This window comes from Bombyx mori, chromosome 8 (assembly GCF_030269925.1).
Source record: "Bombyx mori chromosome 8, ASM3026992v2".
Lineage (NCBI taxonomy): Eukaryota > Metazoa > Arthropoda > Insecta > Lepidoptera > Bombycidae > Bombyx > Bombyx mori.
The window spans coordinates 12,788,009-12,814,591 of record NC_085114.1 but is presented as its reverse complement, the minus strand read 5'-3'; the positions used below and the strand labels follow the sequence as shown (position 1 = coordinate 12,814,591).

At 38.7% G+C, this 26,583-nt stretch overlaps 1 protein-coding gene across 9 annotated transcripts in view; it reads left to right on the top strand.

The window, feature by feature from the left end:
- Positions 1 to 26,583, top strand: part of LOC101746106 (G-protein coupled receptor Mth2) — a 94,431-nt gene that overhangs the window by 44,859 nt on the left and 22,989 nt on the right. For 6 of the 9 annotated variants that reach the window (XM_062669827.1, XM_062669826.1, XM_062669825.1 and 3 more), the window contains exons 2-3: positions 16,613 to 16,799; positions 23,678 to 23,869. In XM_062669827.1, coding sequence (XP_062525811.1) covers positions 16,613 to 16,799; positions 23,678 to 23,869 — 379 coding nt within the window. Of the gene's footprint in view, positions 1 to 5,092; positions 6,325 to 16,612; positions 16,800 to 23,677; positions 23,870 to 26,583 lie in introns of those variants that run through there. The other 3 variants (XM_038012262.2, XM_062669822.1, XM_038012261.2) reach the window with 1 other exon arrangement.

The window sequence follows — 26,583 nt, the reverse complement described above, 5'->3', positions numbered from 1 at the left end:
ATGGTAAGTGGTTACCATCACTCATAGACGTCAGCAATGCCAGAGGAATACCCAAGCCGCTGCCTAGGGTGCTAGGAGACCGCTTCCGAAAACGAAGACAGACGATAGAGACCTTTGATGATGGGACAGAAAAAAATCTCGATGTATAAGAGGGGAAAACAAGGTATTAAAAAAATAATACACAACCAATATTTTACTTCAGCCCACTCACGTCCACATATGAACGTTATTTAAATAAATATTAAATAACTGAATGGACCCTTGACGTGTGTATTAAAACCACAGGTATTTTAAAAACTAAAAGATCATTACTCGATGGCGTCGTGAAAATCTGTCCAATACCAGTACAGAATATTACTAGGGAAACATGAATTGCGAAGGTTCACGTAGACCGATCTGTTATGAATCATTGGCTGTAACACGCAAAAGCAATGCGGCCTCGAATTAAATATTTCGAAATGAAATAATTACAAGGAAAGGTGTCGTTGAGACGTTAAATTAAAAACTTTTTTACTGGTGGTGGTAATTTATATTTTAATTAATAATATCACTGGTGGTAGGACCTCTTGTGAGTTCGCGCGGGTGGGTACCACCGCCCTGCCTATTTCTGCCGTGAAGCAGTAATGCGCTTCGGTTAGATGAGTGGGGCAGCCGTTGTAACTATACTTGAGACCTTAGAACTTATATCTCAAGCTGGGTGGCGCATTTACGTTATGGATGTCTATGGGCTCCAGTAACCACTTAACACCTAACCATCCACCATCTTACCATCTAAGCAATAAAATAAAAACGTGGTGCAACTTCGATTTTAAACGATATTCGATGACATTCTCTGCGGAATTATTTGAGATGATTCCATCATCTCGTTTTTACTATCGCACCGCCCGCCACCGGAGTAAGGTTTATCCATACTGGAGCCACTGCGTTCATCCACAGTGCGATTCCAGAGATCTTTTTTGCCACGTACCATCCGACTTTGGAATGAGCTCCCCTCCACGGTGTTTCCCGAGCGCTATGACTTGTCCTTCTTCAAACGAGGCTTGCGGAGAGTACTTAACGGTAGGCAGCAGCTTGGCTCTGCCCCTGGCATTGCTGAAGTCCATGGGCGATGGTAACCACTCACCATCAGGCGGACCGTATGCTCGTCTGTCTACAAGGGCAATAAAAAAAAACATTGATCCCGTCAGTCAGTATATTTAAAAATTCAATAACTAATACAAAGAACTATTTAGGCTGAACGATTCCCAATCACTCATCACTGTACCGCGGCACTATTGTGTGCTGTCAAATTCAAAGTGCGCCAAAATTATTATCATAAACTATTTTGCATAGTGCATTACGGGTACGTGAATAATCGAAATTTAAACTTTTCTCCGTCACAATTTTGGAAACGTTAAATATATCGTGACAAAAAAGTTTGAGAATCATTGACTTAGACATCTGAATACTATATGTAGTGTTTTCTTTGGTATTTTAGCCACTTCGATAAAGCGGCACGACACGAGAACCCTCTCATCGTGGCCGCCGGTAACTACATTCCCGATCCTGCGGACAGAATGGAAAGCAGTCGACGTCGCCCAAAACACGTCATTTCGGATCCTCCCGATCCACTAACGGTGCTTCTAGGTACTTCAAGCACCGGTCACCGTTCTCGTCGAACCCGTCGCTTGCGACGAAGGGCTCGACGAGTAAATTAACTCCCAGACACAGCCCACTGAGTTTCTCGCCGGATCTTCTCAGTGGGTCGCGTTTCCGATCCGGTGGTAGATTCTGCGAAGCACGGTTCTTGCTAGGGTTCGTGTTAGCATCGTCGTCAGGTTTGAGCCCCGTGAGCTCACCTACAAACGTTAGGGTTACGCTGAAATAGCCTCTCAAGGCTCTCAGCTTAGGTAGGGGGAAAAAAAAGGTATTTTAGAGAGTTGTAGACATAATTGAAACCACTTTTACGGTTTTTAAGAGGTTTCGAAAACTTTACAGTTTTCGCGGTCACGGACGACGATCAGTCGCGACACGAAACCGTAATTTTTAATTTTAGCCAAATACTTGTTTTCATTTTGGATCTACATTTTACAGTATTTTTTATAGGTTTAATCTAAAACCGCATGGGTAGGTACCGCTATCATTCTGCTTCCGATTCCTCTTCAACCTCATGTTTCTTGGTGGTGCATTGACGCTGTTAACGGGCTCCAATAAGCCGCTCAACTACCAGGGCTGACGCGAGTTCCTTTATTTATCTGTGTGCTTAGTGCGAGTTTTTTAAGGCTCGACAAGTAAATTAACCCATAGACACAGCCCACGAAGTTTCTCGTCGGATCTTCTCAGTGGGTCGTGTTTCCGATCCGGTGGTAGGTTCTACACGTTAGGGCGAAGCTGAAATAGCCTCTCAAGGCTGTCAGCAGAGGTAGAAAAAAAAGATCATCTTTTAAATAACAGAGAATAAAAAAACGAAAAAACGTTGTTTATTATTAGATCGCTTATATTTTAAAACGGTGATTCTCAACCTCTGTTCCGCGGCACTTTTGTGTGCCGCCAAATTTCAAAAGTGTGCCGCCAAATTTTGCGAATATATAATAATGTTAATACATATTATTAAATTATATCATTTTAAAAGAAAAATATTTTAAACATTAATATATAATGAAATCCACAAAAAAAAAATTATAGTATATTTTAGTTTATTTCGTATATTAAAATATTTTGACTATTCATGCAGTGTGTTGTAGTAAGTAAATAATTTTTATCTTTTTTTTTTGTGTGCCGCCAAATTTTGAAATCGTTATATATGTGCCGCAAAAAAAAAAGGTTGAGAATCACTGTTTTAAAACGTTGGTTTTTCCGTTGTGGTGTGCTATGATTATTTATAGATAGGAAATGTTGTTTTTTTTTGCGTAATTCCTACAACCGTATAAACGCTAATAAATAATTCACTAATACTGATGAATTAATGAATATGTAAATCAGATACTATTATACTGTTAGTGGAATGTTTTCTGAACGTCGCGTCGTTGGAACGTTTGCCGATTGACTAATAATAATTATGTTGCTAAACAAAACCATTGCTTAAAGGTTTAATACCATTTGAAAAATTATTAAAAACTCATAAAAACATTTGTTAAAAGTCATGTTCGAATAAACACATCACAAACACCGAATAATCTAGATGTAATCGAGGTAATTGGGCCATGTGCATCTTGATGTGTACAAGTGTTGAAATCAACATGTTGAATGTTGTACAAGTGTGAAGTTAAAAATAAATAAACCTCATTTATTTCAATCCACAGTTTCGGGGGACGACTACAAAAGCAGCTATCCCTTTTTCACGCTTCCATCACAATCCCCTTTGACAACTACAAGAGCTAAGGATTCGTAGGTGTCTAGACGCAAAATTTTGGAGAGTTTATTCTTTATTACACATTTTGTCATTGTCAGGTCAACAAATCCTGTTGTTTGTTTACCTTGAAATTTGATCTTTTTGTATTTATGATGATTCAATGGAAGTATTAATTAATGCTGAAACGACAGCTGTCTAATCATAGTAATGCATTGTCTATAATAATAAAATAAAAATACATTTGTATTCGAATGAATATGAACTTAAGCAATATTATTACTACGATGTTTTGTTGAAATCGCATTCGCACATTGTCATTTTATATAAAAACAATTTGCTAGATTTGACAGATAATTAAATCAGAATTAGAATCTTTAGGCCCTTTGTGGTCCGATAATGGGACCAACGAATTAAATCGTGTTTAAAAAGTTATTATAAAAACGCATATTTTGTAATTTTATACAATTACCGGTACTCGCATTATTCACAGAGCCTGCCTATTTATGCATTACTATTTTAGGGGGCAGGATAGATGTTATTTTGCGCTATGGTGCCACTTCTACGTGATGTGACGTCCCTAGGTCCCTACGCATGACCCTGTACGGGGTCCCTTGTGGTGCCAAGCCTTGACCCGCGATAAAATCGCGTTGCTACGTCGTCTGCAATATCGGAACTGTAGCGGTCAGGGCAATATGAGAAATAACACATCGTTTTTTCAAGGCAGTGTGGGTTCTGACCTGTACCCCGCCTGTGAATTTGGAAACAGAGGCGCTTACCGCCGAATATTAGTGGCGATGCAACCTTTGAGATAGAGGTGAGCAGCATTGTGCGTTCTGACCTACGTGTCGGTCTGGAACCAGGCTAGGCTTCAAGTCTTTATGAAGTCGTCGTGGCCTAAAGGATAAGACGTCCGGTGCATTAATATATAGCGATGCACCGGTGTTCGAATCCCGCGGGCAGGTACCAATTTTTCCAATGAAATACGTACTCAACAAAATTAAAAGTCCACGATTGATTCCACGCTGAAGGAATAACATCGTGTAATAAAAATCAAACCCGCCAAATTATAATTTGCGTAATTACTGTTATAACTATACTTGAGACCTTAGAACTTATATCTCAGGGTGTGTGGCGCATTTAGGTCGTAGATGTCTATGGGTTCCAGTAACCACTCAACACCAGGTGGGCTGTGAGCTCGTCCACACATCTAGGCAATAAAAAAAAAAGTTAGGGGCATGCTAGCCTAGCGACCGCGAGTTTATGGATTGTTGAAGCAATTCGTCGGCTGCTCCTCTGGTTATCTATACTGCGTCGTTGGTTTACAGTGTTGAACGCTTTCCCTCCCTCCTCCCTCCCTCTCCCCTCCTTCCTCTTCCCGGTTCTGGATTATTTGAGTGGTGAGCTCTGCGGAAGATGGGGAAGTGCCATAGCCTTAGCAGCTAAGGAGCCTTCTCACTCTCAAGCTGAGCGGGCATTCACGTCGTATTTTCCACGGACCTGTTACCTGATCTTTAAGATCGTTCACGAGTAATTTTCATAACTATACGTTTAAAGTCAAGGCATTATTAAATTGATAATAGCTTCCTCTCACTAATAACGTCCCGCGTCACGCGTCAAGTAAAGACCAGATTTTTTTTGTTTACAAAAACATCTAGGTACCTACCTACATTAAAATTTGTACGTAATGTCGCTTCACAAACGTCATCTTAGACCTTTCTTTCGCTACGTACGGAAATTATTGTAACTTCATTTAACTGGATCCAAAAACTTGGAACCGGTCCAGTGCCTGACAAGATCGCGTCGTGGTCACTCGTTTCAAAAAAACGAGAATGTGTCGTGCAAATATTTCGTGAATTTTTAAATTTCTGCCTCCGATAATAAAAAAAAAAAAACTTATAGTGTATTAATGAGTTACGCGTGTTCATATAACAGACGTATCTTATGCAATACGAACAAATAAACTATACGGAACTATAATAAGTTAATCATTCTTTGTTTACCTGATATTTAAATGATTTCCAGTTTATTGATAACTTCTAGAACATCCTGCTGTGTCACAATGAATTTTATTAAAGCCGTGACAAAAAAAATAGTGCCATAGAGCTGTGCATATTCGTCGTGATGTTTTGTTAAGTTGTGCACGTGTAAAATAGTGATCAAAACCGGTTTAGCAATCCTAATTCAAACAAATCGTGCGCGAAAAATTAAGTCTAAAGCAAAAAAAAGTATACGAACGGCACGCTAGTATTTTCAGAGTATCACAATAATGTTAAAAGTATACCTACCAATTTAAAATTCGTCCTTCAGTCACTACGCTGATTGAATTAACACTTTTTAATACTATACCATAATACGTGTGCGTGCCGCGGAATTCCCTCATTGAGTAATCATCTCTGGTTGAAACAACTCAACGATCCTCATCGTGTCTAGTCGTATAGTGACCGCGGTGAGCACCGGTGCTCCCCATTGAAACGATGACAGCTTAAATAACGGTTATAATAAAAGTAATTCATAGTTGCGGCGGCGGCTTAATTTCGTTCAATATGTCCGTTGTTTTTATGTTATTCGTGTTTGTCGCGACGGGTTTGTGTTGGAAATCGCATAGACTGGAAATTTGTGACGACGAGAACAGCGTGGATATCACAGCGGGCACCCATTTATCGGGTGGTGTGATCTACCACGACGGGGTGCGGTACGACCAAAGCGAATATTATACTGACAAGAGAACCGGATCGGACCGGGGGTGCGTGTGCTCGAAAGGGACGTGCATAAGAAAGTGTTGCCCCCTCGGCTATGGCTACAATTATAAAAGCAAACAATGTGTGAAAGTTTACGAGAGATTCGCGCCGCCCGTTTGGGACAACTATGCGTACGAAATGTTAAAAGTGAACGCTTCCGACATATTCCATTTTGTGCCCGGGAAAATGAACTGCACCGATTCCAAGACGAGGATACGAATAGGGCAAGCCACAAAGAATTTTGTCTTGAGAGTGGTAAGGATAAATTTGCTTTGTTAAGCTTAAGCAAGGCGCGTTTGTTTAAACAACACAATATGAATGAATGTAAAAACCACAAATGCAATTGTTAAAATTCAACTTTGTTTTTCGAAAAACGGTAGTCTGCGTTGATTTATTTCGTTTTCCTCATATTGACTTGCCCTAGAAAAGAATTATTAGCGTCTTACATACGTTTACCGGTATGTATGTACAGTCCCATCAGATTGTACAAAAATCTATTTGTAATATCACCTGTCGGGTCGGTCCCATGAGAAATCCTAGTAATTCGCACCTATAAAAAAATCGAATCTAAAATACAAAAAAAATGGGTTTTTTTCTAATTGCCCTTGTAGGTAGACTAGCATACGGCCCACCTGATGATGAGTGGTTGTCGTCGCCCATGGACTTCAGCTTTTCCAGGGGCAGAGCCAAGCCGCTGCCTACCATTCCATGACACTCTTATTTCCCAAGAATATTTGTTTGCAAAACCAAGTCTATGAAAAAAAAAACGGATGGTTTTGTGAAAATAGGCTAGCATTAGGCCACACATGAAAACATACCTTCCTATGTTCCTGTCGAAAAACTTCCGATATTTATTTATGGGGATCCGGCAGATCCTATCAAAAACATTATTCTAATATTATTGTTGACGCATGTATTCTATTTCAAAACTGTATTCAGATCTTTTTTTTTCAATTACGGTTCTACCTACTAAATTCAACACCACTTAAGCAGATGCTGTATTTTTATCGTTTTATTGACCGAAGTGCGACAGATGAACTTAATAAATTCGAATGAGATAAAAAATCTTAATCAAAATTAATTCGATATATACATTTTATCGCGACATACGTATGAATTTTATATATATAGATGAGCAGATGATTTACGTCGCATCATTTCTCGTCTTGTCATTTGGTTTTTTAGTTTTTTGCATAGATGTGTGGATGGGCTCACAGACCACTTAGTGTTAAGTGGTTACCGGAGCCCATAGACAACTATAAACGTAAATGCCGCCCCCCATCTTGAGATATGAGTTCTAAGGTCTCAGTATAGTTACAACGGCTGCCCCACCCTTCAAACTGAAACGCATTACTGCTTCACGGCTGAAATAGACAGGGTGGTGGTACCTTCCCGTGCGGACTCACAAGACGTCCTACCACCAGTAAAAATGCTGGCAATGGACGTCACAACTAATTCTCCTGTCAAATACTGAAATTCATTGAATAAAAAAACGGCTACCCTTCCCCTTAAACTGGGGCATTCCTTCGCGGCAGAAAAAGATAAATAGAACAATTACCCACAACATCACCAGCCGCCTCTGTTCTATAGGATAATAACAGAAATATCATCATTATCCTGCCCTTCTCCCAGTCACTTGGGGTCGGCGCAACATGTTTTCTCCTTCCATACTCTTCTATCATATACCATTTCTTCGCTCACTCCCCTCCTACCCATATCGTCTTTCCATTTCTTCTTAGGTCTACCTCTTCCTCTAAATCCTTCCACATTCATAGTTAACACTCTCTTAACAACCTCATTTTCATTTCGTCTCATCACATGTCCATACCATCCCAAACGTGCCTCCTCAGCTTCTTTGTCACAGGTGCCACTTTCAGACTTCCTATAACATATTCATTCCATTGTCATTCAGCATAACAGAAATAGTTATAAGACATTAAACAGTAACTAAGTTGGTAGCGAATTCATTGCGGTTAGTGTCAATCACTTCGTCACTCTTAGTGCTAATGGTGAAACATAAAATATCAATAAACAAAATGGTAGTAAAAGGGATTTTATGTGTTAATCAGGCACGCACGTATGCGATCACCGCTCTGCCTATTTCTACTCTTAATGAGTGTGTGTTTCATTCTAAACCTTATAAAACGTCTCGTAGTTTTTTTATTGCTTAGATGTGTGGACGAGCTCACAGCCCATCTGGTGTTAAGTGGTTACTGGAGCCCATAGACATCTACAACGTAAATGCGCCACACACCTTGAGATATAGTTCTAAGGTCTCAGTATAGTCACAACGGTTGCCCCACCCTTCAAACCGAAACGCATTACTGCTTCACGGCAGAAATAGGCGGGGCGGTGGGGTACCTACCCGTGCGGACTCACAAGAGGTCCTACCACCAGTAATTACGCAAATTATAATTTTGCGGGTTTGATTTTTATTGCACGATGTTATTCCTTCACCGCGGAAGTCAATCGTGAACATTTGTTGAGTACGTATTTCATTAGAAAAATTGGTACCCGCCAGCGGAATTCTAACACCGGTGCATCGCTCGATACGAATGCACCGGACGTCTTATCCTTTAGGCCACGACGACTTCATAAATTCTATGAAGTCGCTTTTCTATATTATGGCACTGTCTAAATGCAATAAGAACAAAATTGAATTGTAGTGTATAAGATAGGGCAGATTTACGTGATTAAAAACACCATAAAATGACACGTCTCCACATTACCTGTTTATAAGATTATATATAAGGCCGTCAGCGCTAAAGTAGCCTAAGCTTACCATAGAGGCAATTAGGTTTGAATTTTCATTAATTTGAATTTGAGTCGCCAAAAAAACAATAGGCGCAAAAATAATGTTTACAAAGCATCTGTTATTTATGGGTGAAACTATGGATAGGCCGGTTTTGCATCAAAATTTATCATATTTTAAATAAATTTCAATATGACTACATATAAGCTTGAATATAAAAAAATCTGGGTTAGGCCACTTTTGCGCTGACGGCCTCAAATGTGAAACTGTTTGTTTGTTTGTTTTTCTTTCACGTCAAAGCGAAGCCACCGATTGACATGTTTTCTTTAAGTGATAGGTTTTAGGGCAGGACTTAGGCAACTTTTATAATAAAAAAAAACCCATCTTATTCTCATCAAAAATATTTATTTTGTCCTTTTTCACGCCAAAATCAAAGCAAGTGTAATTATTTGACGGACTTGAATAAAACTTCATCTCGAGAAAGTTTCTATTAAGCGGGCAAAGCCGCGGGCAATATCTATTATTAAATAACTCATAATAACAATATAAATGTGAATGTAAATTTAGGTTTTATTTTTGACTGTAATTTTTTTATGTGCGATTTTCAACTTTATGTCACGTCACAACGATAGCGCGTGTTCACGGCTGATGAACCTAGTTGCTTCAGATCGCGAGTAGGCAATGCCTTAACATTAAATAAATTTGTTGATGAGAATATGAATTTTAATGTTCTCGAGAACTTCCTGGCTCCAGCCTCCTTGGTCAATAAGATAATGTTATAGATTTAGAAGTAGTGATTTTATTGATCGATGTTATTTTGACACGATTATCGATCCTTTTTTTGTTTCTTATACGGTTGACTTTCTTGTAAGCACACCTTACTTATACTGTACTTTAGTACAACGGCTGCCTCATCTTTCAAAGCGAAACGAACTCAGTAAATTTAAATCTTCTGACAATACCCTGCCGTATCGGAAGCGGGCAACCTTTAAGACTACTTCCACTTTAGTCTGCGACGCAAAAATAAAACGCTTTAGCCCGTGTTTTGCCACTGCTCACTTAAGCTTATCTATCCAACCATTCAAAGATATTAAAACCCATCATTATGAATTTCGACAAAAACCGCATGCAGAAAAAAACAACTTATAATTAAAACTCAAGATCGGCTACAATCTTTCACGGGTCAGTAATCTATTCTTAACTCAATCTTGTTTATTGTGTTTTTTTTTAGCTTAGAAGTTTATTTCGGCTCCGTGTTCTACGCCATTCGAACACAGTGCTTACAAAAATTCAATTAACAATCAGAATATTATAATAAAACTGATTCGTCTTCATGAAACGCTTTTGTTGTTTTTTTTTTTTTTTTAATAGCTTAGATGTGTGGACGAGCTCCCACCTGGTGTTAAGTGGTTACTGGAGCCCATAGACATCTACAACGTAAACGCGCCACACACCTTGAGATATAGTTCCAAGGTCTCAGCATAGTCACAACGGCTGCCCCACCCCTCAAACCGAAACGCATCACTGCTTCACGGCAGAAATAGGCAGGGCGGTGGTACCTACCTGTGCGGGCTCACAAGAGGTCCTACCACCAGTAAATTATCCTTCCAGAACATTCCATAGGTAGTAGATAGTTTAGACGCGGCCTTGACATTGCTTGAAATTTGACGTTGCTAGTATAGCATACACAATCAAAAACCGCTTGCAATCAATCACAATTAGGTCGGCAAACATGCTGACATCAATAAAACCACATTCGTTTTACTATCTAAACGTAATTGATACATTTTATCAGTGACGTCATAATAATTATAACATATATACATAGTAACATACTGTAACAAGTTCTGTTGATAGTAAACATTTCGGTTGTTTTCCTAAAATTGGAGGTGTCATGTATTTGCGTGGACGCATATTGTGTGCCTATGGCTGTCCAGCAATAGGATTTCTCTCTTTGTCTCCCTCTCTCTCTTATTCTCTATTAATGCTGTCCTTTTTAGACATTTTCATGATCATCTAAAGACAATTTCTTACTTTACTCATACTTTGTAAAGGAATTTGAAATGTAGTAATATTCATAAATAAAATAATTAATTTACAGACCGTACATTACTTTTTAGTACTATAGTCCGTCCGCTGATAGAACGTGTTTCTGACGGGTTGAGATCAAGCCAATGTCTCTTTGAGGTGACGTCGAATTTACGACGAAAAATAATTGCTTATTTGCCCTGATAATGGCAAATTTTATCATTAAATCTTTAGAGTTCGATCAAAAGCATTCTCTCGACAGCCAGACAGTAGTATTAAGTAATGTGCATCTATACTAATATTATAAAGAGGAAATATTTGTTTGTTTGTTTGTTTGTATTGAATAAGCTCCGAAACTATTGAACCGATTTGAAAATTTTTTTCACTGTTTGGAAGCTGCACTATTCCGGAGTGACATAGGCTATAATCTTTTTTTTTTTTAAATAGGGATTCCTACTAAAACTCCAATAATGCAACCCAAGGTGTAAATAAATTACCTAAAATATTCTTTGCATCGCGTGCCCTGTGAAAACTATTGGTGATAGAATAAAATAATGTACTACGACTTTGTAGAAAAGATTATTATTTACAAAAAGTGTTGCGACAGCATATGTCTAACTATTATAGTTATGCCACAAGAAGTGTTCTTTTATTTAAAAAAATAAAACAACGTCAAATATCGTTGAAATTTTTGTTAAAAATCCCGAGCGGAGCCGGAGCAGGCCGCTTGTAACTAATAAAATGTATAGAACATAAAAAAAAATTACAGGTAACAAAGTTGAAATCGAATTATTTAGCTACACGCTGCATTATCCTGCAACTGGTTCTATGTATCAAATTATCGAGGCCTTTGAGAAAACAAGATAATAGTGACGTATTGTTCAAAATTACTCGAAGGAAAATTCCTGCTTCAACTTATTAACAGAACGTAGTAATTATATTCTTCATGTTAATATATGTATCTTTAACATTAAATTATCATTTCGTAATTACCGATCACATCTATATGTTAAATAATTAATTAGCTAAAAGCTTTGGCAATGGAACCATATTTGTTTTTGTAATAACGGTTCATTTTTCAATAATTATGTGTTAGATGATTTGGAGAGCTCACGACCCACATAACAGGGTCCGTGGACATCAGAGCGTGATTTGAGCCGCTCGCCTTGAGGTATGAGGTTCAAGACCCAATCGACTTAGATAACTTCTGTCTGACCCTTCAAACAGTAAAGCAAAACTGCATCGTAACAGAAAAAGACATGGAGGTGCCTATTCGCATGGACAATATATTATACACATTAGAACTAGTAATTATACAAATTTAGGGGTTCGATTTTTACAAGACGATTATTCTATTGAAATCTGCATTATATGTTCCTATAAATATAGAATAGGGATCGCAACACATAAAATAAAACTTCCACTGTACGAAAATCTTCTGTTATAATAATAATTAAAAATTAATTAACACTTTTATTACGCCTTGCTCATTTTTTAACCGTCTTCGCCATCTTTCTTTCCTCTGTTTTTGGTTACTCATTTGATTTTGCTAAATTAGTCTTAAATTAAAGATAAAAAATGGGACCAGGGCACGCGTCTCTGTCCAACATTACGGTGAATTGTTTGTTCAGTAATTATATTTAGCCCAATCTTTGCTACGTATTTACGTACTACGAAACGAGACTCGGTGTAAATTGAAAATTGTATAAGAGATATATTTTTTCTCTTACCTACGCCGAAAGTTCGGTTTTCCTCCCGCTGTACAGGGAAGAAAGTCTAACTTTTTCTCCCGCTGTACAGGGAAGAAAGTTTAACTTTTCCTCCCTAGGTACTGACAAGTGCGCATGCGCGTTAGTGTCTACGTCTGCTCTCACGCACCTAAAATTCTCCGCCATTGTTGTGCTCGGGTAATTTGCAATGTTGTGTTTAGTGTAAAAGTGAAATAAACAAAAGGCAATAAAATTTAATAGTGAAGTATTAAACAAAGATGAGTTCATCAGACAGTTCTTATTCAATTAGTAGTAGTTTATTTAAAAATTTAAAAAACAGTTAATTTGTTATTTTATGAGTATGGGGGGGCTCCGACCCCCTACCCCCGCCAGGGCTTCGCCCTTGGACCCCACCGGGGCCTCACCCCTGGACCCTGGCTCGGTGCTCCACGAGCTTTCGGCCTGGTAGGAAAAAAAATAGTAAAACCGCGGGAAAAAAGTAGGACATCTCACGGGAGGAAATGTCCTACTTTTCTCCCTTGGTGCACAATGGACTATTATGAGGAAAATACAAATGAATAATTCAAGAATCTTCTATTTAAATCTAGATTAAAAATAATTCAACTTGAATTTAATTAATAAGTAAGATGGAACGTCTGATGGTCATTGGAAAAGTAGAAGGAAAACGTCCTAGAGGCCGGAGCCCCAAACGTTGGTTCGACCAGATCTCCGAGCAAACCAGCGGACCACTTAGCGCTGCACTACACCAGGCAACTGAACGGAACCGATGGAGACTGGCAGTCGACAAGCTCAAACGGAGTCACAATCCTCAGCAATGAGGGAGCGATGGAGAAGAAGAAAAAGAAGATGTCATGAGACTGCGTAGTGTTGATACGGAGGCATTTACCAATAATTCGTAACAATTCACGAATTCTTTTTGATCATATTAGTATAGTTTGTGTACCTAAAATATTTATAATACATGATTATCGAAGCTAAATAAATGTAAATTCATTTAATTTATTTATCGGCCTAGAAATCAAGACGGCATGTTTTTACGATTCTACCGATGACATATGGCTTGCACTTGTCACTTGTTATTTAGGAATTACAAATACGATGCTGACGCTTATTTGGTTACAGCTAAGACATATTTTTCTTGAAAAGGAAACATCGTAACGAATAAAATTTTATAAATATTTCTCGACGTATTTTCCTGATGTTAAAATTGCATGCACGCTAACAACGAAACTTTTATTGCTCTAACTAGCTAGGGTTCGCCCAATGATCGAAATTCGACTGTATTGGTTTGGGTTTACGTATTATTGTGTAGGCAGCGGCTTGGCTCTGCCCCTGGCATTGCTGAAGTCCATAGGCGACGGTATGTATTACTAGGATAAAAAGTAGTCCTTGTTACTGACCCAAAATTGTCGCTTTAAAAAGATCACGTCAACACGTTGCTTCGATTCGACGCGAAATAAGGAAAAACCAACCCACATACAAACGGCCGTCTGGTGTAGTGGTAAGTGACATGGTCACTACACAAGGGGGTCGCGGGTTCGAATCCCGCCAAGGGAAGGTATTTATATGATAAATATAAATGTCTTTTCCAGGTTTATGGATGTATCTTAAATATATGTATGTGTTTAATAAAAATCTTACATTTATTTCCGTTATCTGGTACCTGTAACACAAGTTCTTTACGAACTTATCACGGGACCAGTTATCGTGGTGTGATTGTTAGTAAATATTTATTTATTTTTAAAAAAAAAAAAAAAAAAAACAAGCAAATAAACAAACTTTCAGATTCATAATATTAGTATGAATCTTAGACCTTTAAACGAGCAATTCTTGTATATTAATACATATTATTATATATATAATCTGAATCTCGGAAACGGCTCCAACGATTTTCATAAAATTTAGTATACAGGGGATTTCGGGGGCGATTAATCGATCTAGCTACGATTTATTTTCGGAAAATGTTGTTTCATTCTTGTTTTCAATAATCAACTCTTCCCGACATCTATTGGCGAATAATAATACTATTTTTCTTAATTGAGGGTAACTAACCGCTTTAAAGACACAAAAGATGGCGTTATAAAAAAAAAACCGGTCATCGTCTAGTGGCATTTATGCGTTGAAAATACGTAAGTTGCAAATTTAATTAATGAGATCATAGCGATCACAGCCTATTGGAAGAAGTCTATGACTATGTCAATTTCTGATGTTAACTATGCTATTAATCATATTATTGCTCAGATATTAAGCTGTAGACAGCGGTTTAAGTGCGACGCTGGTAATGTGACCACTCATTATCAGATGGGACGTATTCTCGTCTCCTTATTGAGCTTATAAACAAAATCTGTTGTATTTTTTTTTATTGCTTAGATAGATGGACGAGCTCACAGCCCACCTGGTGTTAAGTGGTTACTGGAGCCCATAGGCATCCACAACGTAAATGCGCCACGCATCTTGAGATATAAGTTCTAAGGTCTCAGTATAGTTACAACGGCTACTCTACCCTTCGAACCGAAACGCATTACTGCTTCACGGCGGAAATAGGCGGGGCGGTGGTACCTACCCGTGCGGTGAATACAAAGTGTGCTATCATCGAAGGACACGGCAGAGTAAAATTTCACTAATAATAACATGCTATAAAAAATAAATTTCATCGGTATACTTCAGTAAATGTAGGTGGTACGTTCAAACTATGATTTCTCTCTTGGAACAGGTTTGACTAGAATATCTGGCGCGACTTCTTGTATCAAGTGAATCCTCTGCGTATAATCTACACAAATAAAATTTAAATGTCTGCCTTTAATTTCAATATCAAATGTTTTTTAAAGGTCACTTAAGCAACATGTAGGTACTCTGCATGTTGTCGTTGTAATCAGACCAAACATGTGTTTTTGTTCGTTTTGTTGCAATATGTCTTTTTGTTTTTTCTGAGTTAATGTTTAAATAATATTCCGGAATAGAATAAATTGTTAACGGTTTAATGCAAAGAGAAAAACATAGAAAGTGATTTGCAAAAATAGAAACATAAATACCTATAGCAAAGACGGTGGCGCCACAAGTGAGCAAAATGCGAACTATTTTGACATTATAGATCAATTTAGAGATTAATATGTTTACAATCTTTCAACAGTTAAACTCTTGAACATTGTTTTTTCGGGTAGGGGGCCGAACCTCTTACAACATACTTAAATATTTAGGAAAGAAAAAATTAGGAAGACAGTAATAATACCTGTATAATATGATTCCTTAAAACTTCGCAGTTCTCGAATTAATTCCCAACATTTCGGCACAAACCCAAGTAAAATTAAAAATCGCCATAAGAACCGGTTTAACAATAATACACAGATATGATATTATTTTGAGAATATCATTTCGCTAACTATATTTTTGATCATTTTTTTTAATTAATCACAGTGCTATTAAGCTATAGTCTACTTTATAGTCTAGGCAATAAAAACTTCCAAAAATGTCTTTTTTTTCTAAAAGATTTGTCCGTTTTATTAGTAGAAATCTCACGTCACAAAATATTATTGACCCGTCACTCTGCGTGCCATGCAAAAACGTTAACAAAATCCAATTTGTCATCGTGAATTTACAGATCTTCATAGTGGATTTCGCGAACACTTACCCCAGCTGTATTGGTTATTTGAACTTTAACCTTTTTGTTACAACACTCTTTATGTTCCTGCAAATTATACGTAGTTTCATAGCGGCCACTATTTTGCCAATTAGTTTTTTTTTCCTTAGATGTGTGAACGAGCTCACAGCCCACCTGGTGTTAACTGGTTACTGGAGCCCATAGACGTCTACAACGTAAATGCGCCACCCACCTTGGGATATAAGTTCTAAGTTCTCAGTATAGTTACAACGGCTGCCCCGCCCTTCAAACCGAAACGCGTTACAGCTTCACGGCCGAAATAGGCAGGGCGGTGGTACCTACCCGTGTGGACTCACAAGAGGTCCTATCACCATTAAAAGATATTGTTCAACAAAAAAATCGCAACGCAAATACAAATTGAAATATCAATTTCAGGATGGTAAACTGTACATACAAATACCAGAGAGCATTCCTCCGTGGCTCGTTCAGACCCCTGATGAATACTGCATCGACACGTTCGTCAGAGAAGACCCAACAACCGGAGAGAGGACCTCAAGTCTGGACGCGCTGATCTGCTTCGCTGATAAAGTTAACAACGAACAATACGTCCTAAGATTCACTTGTAAGTATGACTAACAAAATGCAATAGGAATTATTAGTAGGTAGAGTGAGTGTCACGTTATTTTCTCAAGAAAAACAATTGTAGGAGACAACTAAACTACACTCGCGAGCAAAAGTTTGGAATCACTTACTTGAAATTGATTCCGCGCGATCTTGTGTACTAAATATTTTTTTGATAATCATAAAAATGAGATCATTTTAAAGGTTGAATTCCTAACTTTAAACTGATACCAAATTCATTAAAATCAAGCCAGTATTTAAGAAGTTATCTTGGATTAAGTGAAGGAATAACGAAAAAGACGTGTTTCAATTGCTTGATACGTCGCGAGTTGCGGCCTACTGACCCCTATAAAAGCACCTGTTATCGGATTTTCTTTATCAGTCGACTTTCACACGTTGACTGGTACATATCTCGGCTACTTTTGACCCTTTACCTTGTACGACAATTGGGACAACACCTACAGAAGTAGCACAAATCGTAGCCCTATTGCAAGAAGAGCTCAGCCAGCGGATTGTCGCTCGTCGGCTCCAAATAAGCCATTCCTGTGTTTCAAAAGTTTGCAAGCGCTTTCAAGAGACTGGTAGCTTTATCCCGAGACCAAGATCTGGACGGCGCCGGGGCACATCGGAGAGGAATGACCGTTTTATCGTGTTAACCTCTCTCCGAAATCGGCATTAACCTGGTGTCGACGTCCAACAGGAGCTCCGAGATGTTCGTAGGGTAGCAGCTAGCAAGTAGACAGTTCGTCGACGACTCAAGCAAGCGAATCTGACTCCAAAAAGGCCTGTCACAGGCCCGAAACTCACGGTAGCTCATCGACAAGCACGCCTTCAATTTGCTCGTACCAATCTTAATTGAGAGGTTGAGCAATGGAGGCAAATCCTGTTCTCCGACGAGAGCAGGATGTGTTTGCATGGTAGCGACCGAAGAGGTTGGGTCTACAGGCGGCCTGGGGAGCGATTTGCGCAGTGCTGTTTCGCTGAAACAGTGGCTTATGGGGTCGGCTCTTGTATGATGTGGGCCGGCATTTCCTTCGACGGTAAAACCGAGCTTGTTTTCGTGCCTGGTGGGGGACGAGGAGGCGGTCAACTTCGGACGGGTACATTTCCAATATTCTGCTGGAACATGTCGTTCCCTATGCGGGATATGCCGGTGATAGCTTCCTCCTTAAGCACGATAACGCTCGTTGTCACACTGCCCGTGGAACAACTGAATACTTCGAAGAAGTCTATATCGCCACATTGGACTGGCCTGCGCTCAGCCCCGACTTGAATCCTATTCAGCACGTGTGGGATGAACTGAAGAATAGGGTTCGTTCCAGAACTTCTGCTCCTTCATGCCTGAATGAGCTGAAATCGGCGTTGATTGAGAAGTGGGAAGGTATCCCACAAGAATCAATTCAAAAGCTGATCAGGTCTATGAAGAATCGTCTTCGAGGAGTTATTAGGGCAAGGGAAGGGAACACAAAGTACTGACATTTAATTTTAAGGCTAAATAAATTTTTTATTTATTAATTTTTGTTGTTTTATGCATTCATTATTTTTCCATATTTCCTTTGTTTCCTACCTCCTTCACTTAATCCGGAATAGCTCCTTAACTACTGGCTCAATTTGAATGAATTTGGTATCAGCTTAAAGTTAAGAGTTCAGCCTTTAAAACGATGTCATTTTTATGATTATCAAAAAAATATTTAGTACACAAGATCGCGCGGAATCAATTTCAAGTAAGTGATTCCAAACTTTTGCTCGCGAGTGTAATATATTAATGATGATAGAAGATGGATCATCATAGAAGATGAAAATACGTCATTACGCTAATATAGAACTCGGGAATTGAGTAACATTAGTACAAAGTATAGGCCAGGCCACCATATTCCCTGTTGATATAACAAAATTGGGTAGTCTTCGTAACAATTCTTCAAGTGAATAGGACTCATAGATAATAATAAATATTTACGAACAATCACACCACGTTAACTAGTCCCGTGATAAGTTCGTAAAGAACTTGTGTTACAGGTACCAGATAACGGAAATAAATGTAAGATTTTTATTATACTCATACATATATTTAAGATACATCCATAACCCTGGAAAAGACATTTATATTTATCATACAAATACCTTCCCTTGGCGGGATTGGAACCCGCGACCCCCTTGTGTAGTGACCATGTCACTTACCACTACACCAGACGGCCGTTACAACAATACATCGATTGATTCCGTAACTTTATGATACCTGACATATTCACAGTAGAATGTCAATGAGCTTCAGGACTATATAGGACCTCATATTAAATATAGATTTTATCTAATAGTTCGTTATATTTGGCTTGGGACCATTGGAAACAAATAGAGCAAGATAGCACTATGCTTCTTTGTAGTTAGTCTGACTGTTCATGGTATTGAAGCATTGTTCGTTTAAAAATATTTTAGAAACATATGCTTCTTAATGGGTATCATCAAAGGTGAGGAAGCAACTTAAGTTTCTAATAACATCATTCGTATGGGTCGCCTACCTCTGTTTAGAATTCAAAGGGTTTCCCAAGACCTTTTTCGGTAACACATTAAGCCATCTAATTTAGTGACTTCAAAATATCTGGTTATATATTTTGTATGCAATGTGTCATTATATTTTTAAATATTATTTTTATAAGAAACTAGCGGCCCGCTCCGGCTCCGCTCGGGTCTTTAACAAAAATTTCAATGATATTTGACGTTGTTTTGTTTTTTTAAATAAAAGAACACTTATTGCGGCATAACTATAATAGTTAGGCATATACTGTCGCGACACTTTTTGTAAATAATAATGTGTTCTACAAAGTCGTAGTACATTATTTTATTCTATCATCAATAGTTTTCTCAGGGCACGCGATGTAAAGAATATTTTAGGTAATTTTTTACACCTTGGGTTACATTATTGGAGTTTTAATAAGGACTCCTTATTTTTTTCAAAAAAGATTATAGCCTATGTCACTCGGGAAAAGTGTAGCTTCCAAACAGTGAAAGAATTTTTCAATTCGGTTCAGTAGTTTCGGAGCCTATTCAATACAAACAAACAAACAAACAAATCTTTCCTCTTTATAATATTAGTATAGATTAGAATAGACAACATAAACAGCTACCTAATTGAGAATTTCCTGTTTTTCAAGTCGGGTAAAAATTACTCATGAGAAACAAGTTAAATGATAGTGGTAAAAATTGAATATAAACAAACCAATGGGAATACCATTTTGTAATTGAACGTCCGTGACCTAGTAGGTAAAACACCCGATGTACTTGTATTGAGTGATTTTGACACGTCAATTTCAAATCCTAAGGTAGGCACGAACTTTTCTAAGCAAAATGAACAGACTTTTTGGCGGGAACGCGAGGAGTGAAGTTGTGTGATTTGTTTTATTTTGTCTATTTAGTGTTTCTTCAGGTTTAAATGTGCAATAACGGTGGTTTATTAACTGTTTAATATCTGTGAAAGTGCACAAATGTGGGAAAATGAAACAAAGCTGCTGGACGTAACTTCTCGGGTTCCTCCAAATAGTCCACTGAAAAAATCTCAGTAAATGACCACCATTTTACTGCGATTATATTTCATCCCATATCATCTCATTTCATTAAATTTCATCCCAGTTGATTAATGTTTCAAATTAATCATCTTCATTTCATTTCACTCCATATTATCATTTTTCATAAAATTAAGAATATAAAGTAAAATAAGACATGACTTAAAGGTCTTAGTTACCAGGTCATAAAATCTCATAAAAAAAAAGCAAAATAAACAAGCTAAATCACAAACTAGGCTCGCCATGAAATAATATTCGCGCCATTCGGTTTGAAGGGTGGGGCAGCCGTTGTAACTATACTGAAGCCTTAGAACTTATATCTCAAGGTGGGTGACGCATTTGCGTTGTAGATGTCTATGGGCTCCAGTAACCACTTAACACCAGGTGGGCTGTGAGTTCGTCCACTCATCTAAGCAATAAAAAAACCAAAAATAATAATAATAATTATACTCGGACAATCAAATTATTGTTGATATGACGTATCCTTCTTATTTCTGGCGAAAAACTTTGGCGCGTATTACATCTGCTATTATCAAGATGGGTGTCAATATTCAAGCTGTGTCACTTAATACCCGACGGGCCGAGAGCTCGTCTGGTCTAGCATCTGCTGCAACAGAATGACTAAACGCATGGTTTTAGAAATTACACAATGAACAGGAAAAAATGTTTACGAGAATTTTTGTCATTGGAAGTTTGTGTCAGAACGTTAGCTTGTGTCAGGCATATGTTGACTTGAGCAGCGCCGTGTCCTCACAAATGAAGTAGGAAGCGATCTGTCACTGCCAGCCGTAGCGCGGAGGATGGTCGGCAGCGCAGAGTCGTGGGACGCGGTGGTGTCCTTCTGCGAGGACGTGATGTCGCAGAAGGAAACTGCAAAACGGGAGAGGGAGATCTCGACTCCCTTCCCCGGCCGCAGAAGGCGCACCGGGCGTAGGACAAGGGCGGACAACGCCCTTTTCCGCCCCCCATGAATGGGTCCAGGGGCGAGGGACTTGGGAAAGCCCTCGCCCCCTATTTGATGGACCTGAGACGGAGGCGCGAGCGGGTGTCGGCGCGTGCCTCTGAGGCGATGCACGGAGTAGCTGAACGCCTCACTACCCCGTGCAGGAGACGAGGCCTGGACAGACCGGGCCAGCACTGGTGTGGGGCTGCGGAAGAATTTGGATTCCCGCGGCCCTGCGCGCACGTGTGGGTGGACACCGGGGTGGTTTTAGCCGGTAGGAGTCCGGCACGCCCCTCCGCTTTTCCCCAGGCGGAGGTTCCCCCGAAAAAATAAAAAAAATAAAAAAGGCATATGTTGACTTCCTCGGGGTGGTGCCGCGAGTCTGAGTGGTGTGTTGAACGCGTGACCCTTGCGGGCTCTGACCCCAGCTGGAGATCGGACGTCCGGTGAGAGAGTGCTAGGGGATTCGTTTGGTGGAGTAGGATCCTAAAAATTCTTTAGGCCATCGGTCCCAACATCTGTAGACCGTCATGTCTCACATTTCCCGCGTGGCCCCTTAGCGCAGACATCGGACGCCCCTGCCCAAAAAAAAAAAGACATCAAAGGCAAGGTCGGCTATGAAATAGAAAAAAATCTCCAAGCGGTTAAAATAGTTTTATTTAGTAGGTACATAATATTTCCTCCGGTTTTGGCGTGTAGTAGTGAACTTAATTAAAACTCCCCATAAGGTTTAATCTCTCGTATTTATTGTCATTAAAATTTAATTACACGCACGTCTGTAATCACGAAAATTGTGAAATATTGGGAACATCAACAATCATGTAAACTTGAATTACAAGTGAAATAAACGTGGTAAAATTTCTAATGGTTAAAATTTTGATTTAAAAGAAACTTCGCTCATAAAATTAATCTTTTGAATATTAAATTAATATTGGTAGGCAGCGGCTTGGCTCTGCCCCTGGCATTGCTGAAGTCCATGGGCGACGGTAAACACTCACTATCAGGTGGGCCGTATGCTCGTCTGCCTACTAAGGCAATAAAAAAAAGATGTGTGGTGTCGTGGGACACCGGAAAGGAGCGAAGTTCCATATAAAATATTTAAAAAAAGAATTACGAGAAAAAAATCGCTCGGTGAAATATCGCTATGCGGAAAACAAGGCCTTATTCCACGGACTTTTTCTTACGGTTTTTACTATCACATTTTTTTCAGTTCGGTCGCGCAGCAAAATCCCTATCTCCTCCAAGCCTGCCGTAAGGAACTTCGTTCCAAAAATAGTATTTAAAATGTGTTAATAGTATTTTCATTTGAGGCGATACCGTAGAGTGAAAGTAACGGTTTGGGAATTAGGAACATAAATAGGAAAATAAAATAAACCGATGAGAAGGGAGCTTTTGATATCGGTAATTTTAGAAATCTCATGTTGCCTATCACACAATTGCTTAAAATCTAACATCCAATATCATATGTTATAACATTAACAGTAACAGTAACAGTAACAGTAACTAACATATGATTCAATAGTTCCAAGAATAAGTCCCTGGAATCTCGCATTACGATTTCTTGGGAAAAAAATCATAGCTTCACATGTCAAATAAACATTTTTTTATGAGCAGTTGTAAAAAAAATCCACTGCAAATAGAGATTCACGGAAATTTTAAGCATTTTCATTCGACAGGAGCGAATTAAAGGATAACAAAGGACAATGCCCATTTTCTTTGGGCGCTTGGGCCCCTAAAAAAAGTTGTCGCGTCATGATGGTTTTAGCTTTATTTTATAGACAAAGAAATATCGTTTCATATTCAGAAAACAATTATTATATTCTCACCCAGGTTTAAGAGAAATCTGTTTTTTTCTGCAGCTAAATTTAAGGTTATGTACCTATCTATTTATTAATACGTGAAGCAAAAACTTTGTATCCCTTTTTACGAAAATTGCGCGGACGGAGGAGTATGAAATTTCCCACACTTATAGAGAATACCGAGAAGGAGTGCACAATGCTAATATTTTTTTTAAAATAATGCATAAAAGATACATTAAATCAATAAAGAAAACATTACACACACTACCATGTATTTGACACAACACATACATAAAAATATACTCTTTGTTTACTGTCAATTGGGAAACTTCTGTTATCGGTTAAAGTCTGTGGTCGAATTGAAAATAGATTAATATTGTTTGTATTTAATATTATTGATCTATAGTGCAGTTTTGGCGAATACTTGTGTGTTTGACAATAGAACCATAATAATGTTTAAACTTATAATTTCTATTAATTATAGTCGAATTTCGACTACTGTCACTAGTAGGGGCCACTAGGAGGTACTTAATTGTTGTAATGTTGTTTTCGATGTTAATATTTCGTTTTTGTTCAAAAGGCATGCTGATTTCCTGCTTGTTCATCCTGGCCACGGTAGCAGTGTACGCGTGGCTACCAGAGCTACGGAACTTGCACGGCAGGGTGCTCATGGCGTACCTTCTCAGTCTGTTCGTCGGCTTCACGTTCCTGGCGACAATGCAAATACTGCTGACGATCAACAACATAACAGTGACGACATGCGTTTATTTCAGTGAGTATGATATAGTGGTAGTTATATTTTTCCCACAGGAAAGGCGAAGGTATCACACCATAGAGCCTAATTAATCTATACTGATATATAAATCTACAGTGGTTTTTACGGATGTTCCGTTTTAACTATTGAACCATGCATCCGATTGACTTGAAACTTGGTATCCATGTAGAAAATACATGTGCTTAATGGATAGGTTAATATTTATATGAGAGTTGGACTCCCTACACCAGTTACGGGGGCGTTAATGATGAGAATCTTTGTGGGGGTGACAAATAATAATGTTAATTTTAAATGCCCAGCGAAGCGGACGGGTACAGCTAGTCTTTTACATATGACGGAGGAGAAACGCTGAAGGAATGTTTTTAAAAAGTGTGACGTCAGCATTGTTGACGTCACGGTCATTAAGTTCTCGATGATGACTCATGTTTGGGCTTCCAAAACAAAACTTCACGAGAACTGCGTATATTGCACGAGAAGCATAACAACGTTACAGAGAGATCCGAACAGTACAACGGCTCGGACACGAATGAATAAACGCTAGACAGCACGGCCGTATTTATAGGACTTCGTACACGTCAGCGTGTTTACAAGTATTAAACACGTGAGCGTGTTTACAAGATTTTAAAGTATTGAAATTACAATAAAAGGGACTGTTTAACATCAATTTCTTATCACAGAGTAATTAGTTGATGATCAGTAGGTAAATAGTCATATTTGCGCCGACACGGCCATACTGACAGGCGGTGCGCGCTCTGCACCGGCCTCGTTGATTCTCGTAGGTTTTTTTTTTTTTTCTCATAGACCTGCAGGAATAAAAAGTTTCTCTGAGTAGCGCATCTGTTATACTTGCGTTACTTGTAACTATGTAGGTTTGAGACTTATTAATGCGATTTGATTGTAGGGTTCTCGGAGGGTATCGTAGGGTTCTAGGAGGGTATCGTAGGGTTCTAGGAAGGTATCGTAGGGTTCTCGGAGGGTATCGTAGGGTTCTCGGAGGGTATCGTAGGGTTCTCGGAGGGTATCGTAGGGTTCTCGGCGGTTCTCGTAGATTTATTTAAGGTGTTCGGATAAGGATGTTGTGTAGTGGGATGTAGTGGGCGTACACTGTGGTACTTATGTAGTGGGCGTACACTGTGGTACTTATGTAGTGGGCGTACACTGTGGTACTTATGTAGTGGGCGTACACTGTGGTACTTATGTAGTGGGCGTACACTGTGGTACTTATGTAGTGGGCGTACACTGTGGTACTTATGTAGTGGGCGTACACTGTGGTACTTATGTAGTGGGCGTACACTGTGGTACTTATGTGGTGGAATTTTAGTAATCAAAAATAAAAACTTATCTTTGAGTGTTGATTTTGTTGCTCGACCATGCTGATTTGTGAAGTAGATGTATAGGCTCATCGGCTGTTGCTGGGGGGTAGTCTTCTTCCGCCGATATGGTTAAATGGTCTCCAGGTTGTTGCTGAGCGGAGGCGGCATGTGATCCCACTTCTGATGACGGAGGAGAAACGCTGAAGGAATGTTTTTAAAAAGTGTGACGTCAGCATTGTTGACGTCACGGTCATTAAGTTCTCGATGATGACTCATGTTTGGGCTTCCAAAACAAAACTTCACGAGAACTGCGTATATTGCACGAGAAGCATAACAACGTTACAGAGAGATCCGAACAGTACAACGGCTCGGACACGAATGAATAAACGCTAGACAGCACGGCCGTATTTATAGGACTTCGTACACGTCAGCGTGTTTACAAGTATTAAACACGTGAGCGTGTTTACAAGATTTTAAAGTATTGAAATTACAATAAAAGGGACTGTTTAACATCAATTTCTTATCACAGAGTAATTAGTTGATGATCAGTAGGTAAATAGTCATATTTGCGCCGACATATATTCTGTTATCTGAAAAATTATATGCATGAAATTAGGTGAGGCAGATTTATTTGAGACTGTAGATTGAGGTGAAATTAAATGAACGGATTCTGTTTAAAACTCCTCTGTCACAAACGGAGAGCGATGCACATTTAACGAAATTTGAAAAATATACTTTAATCGTATTACTTTAAATAAATAAAAAACAACACAATGAGAACCTTATTCTTATTTAATAGGAGTCTGCAAATAATTACCTCAAGATTGAGATCTTGATAATCAAACGACATTGACTTTTGTTTGAGACAAAGAAACGCCTTAAAAACGTGTCGATGTCACAATATTTTTTTAATTTCTAATCACGGACGGGGTCAGCTATAAGATAAAGGTTTTTTGTATCAATGTTCCGGAAGACAATCATCTTATACCTTTAAACGAGCAATTCTTGTATATTAATATATATGTATATAATCTGAATCTCGGAAACGGTTCCAACGATTTTCATAAAATTTAGTATACAGGGGATTTTGGGGGCGATAAATCGATCTAGCTACAATTTATTTTCAGAAAATGTTGTTTTATTCGTGTTTTCAGTAATCAACTCATCCCGACATCTAGTGGCGAATAATAATACTATTTTTCTTGATTGAGGGCAACTAACCGCTTTAAAGAAATAACAAGATGGCGTTATAAAAAAAACCGGTCATCGTCTAGTGTTCATTATACCAGTATTCAGCGCATAGTAAATTAAAATTCACGCCAAATTCCTATGCAGCATCATAGCTGAACCGACCCCACTTGAAGTGGGATAAGGGCAGGAAGTAGGCAACAGGAATTA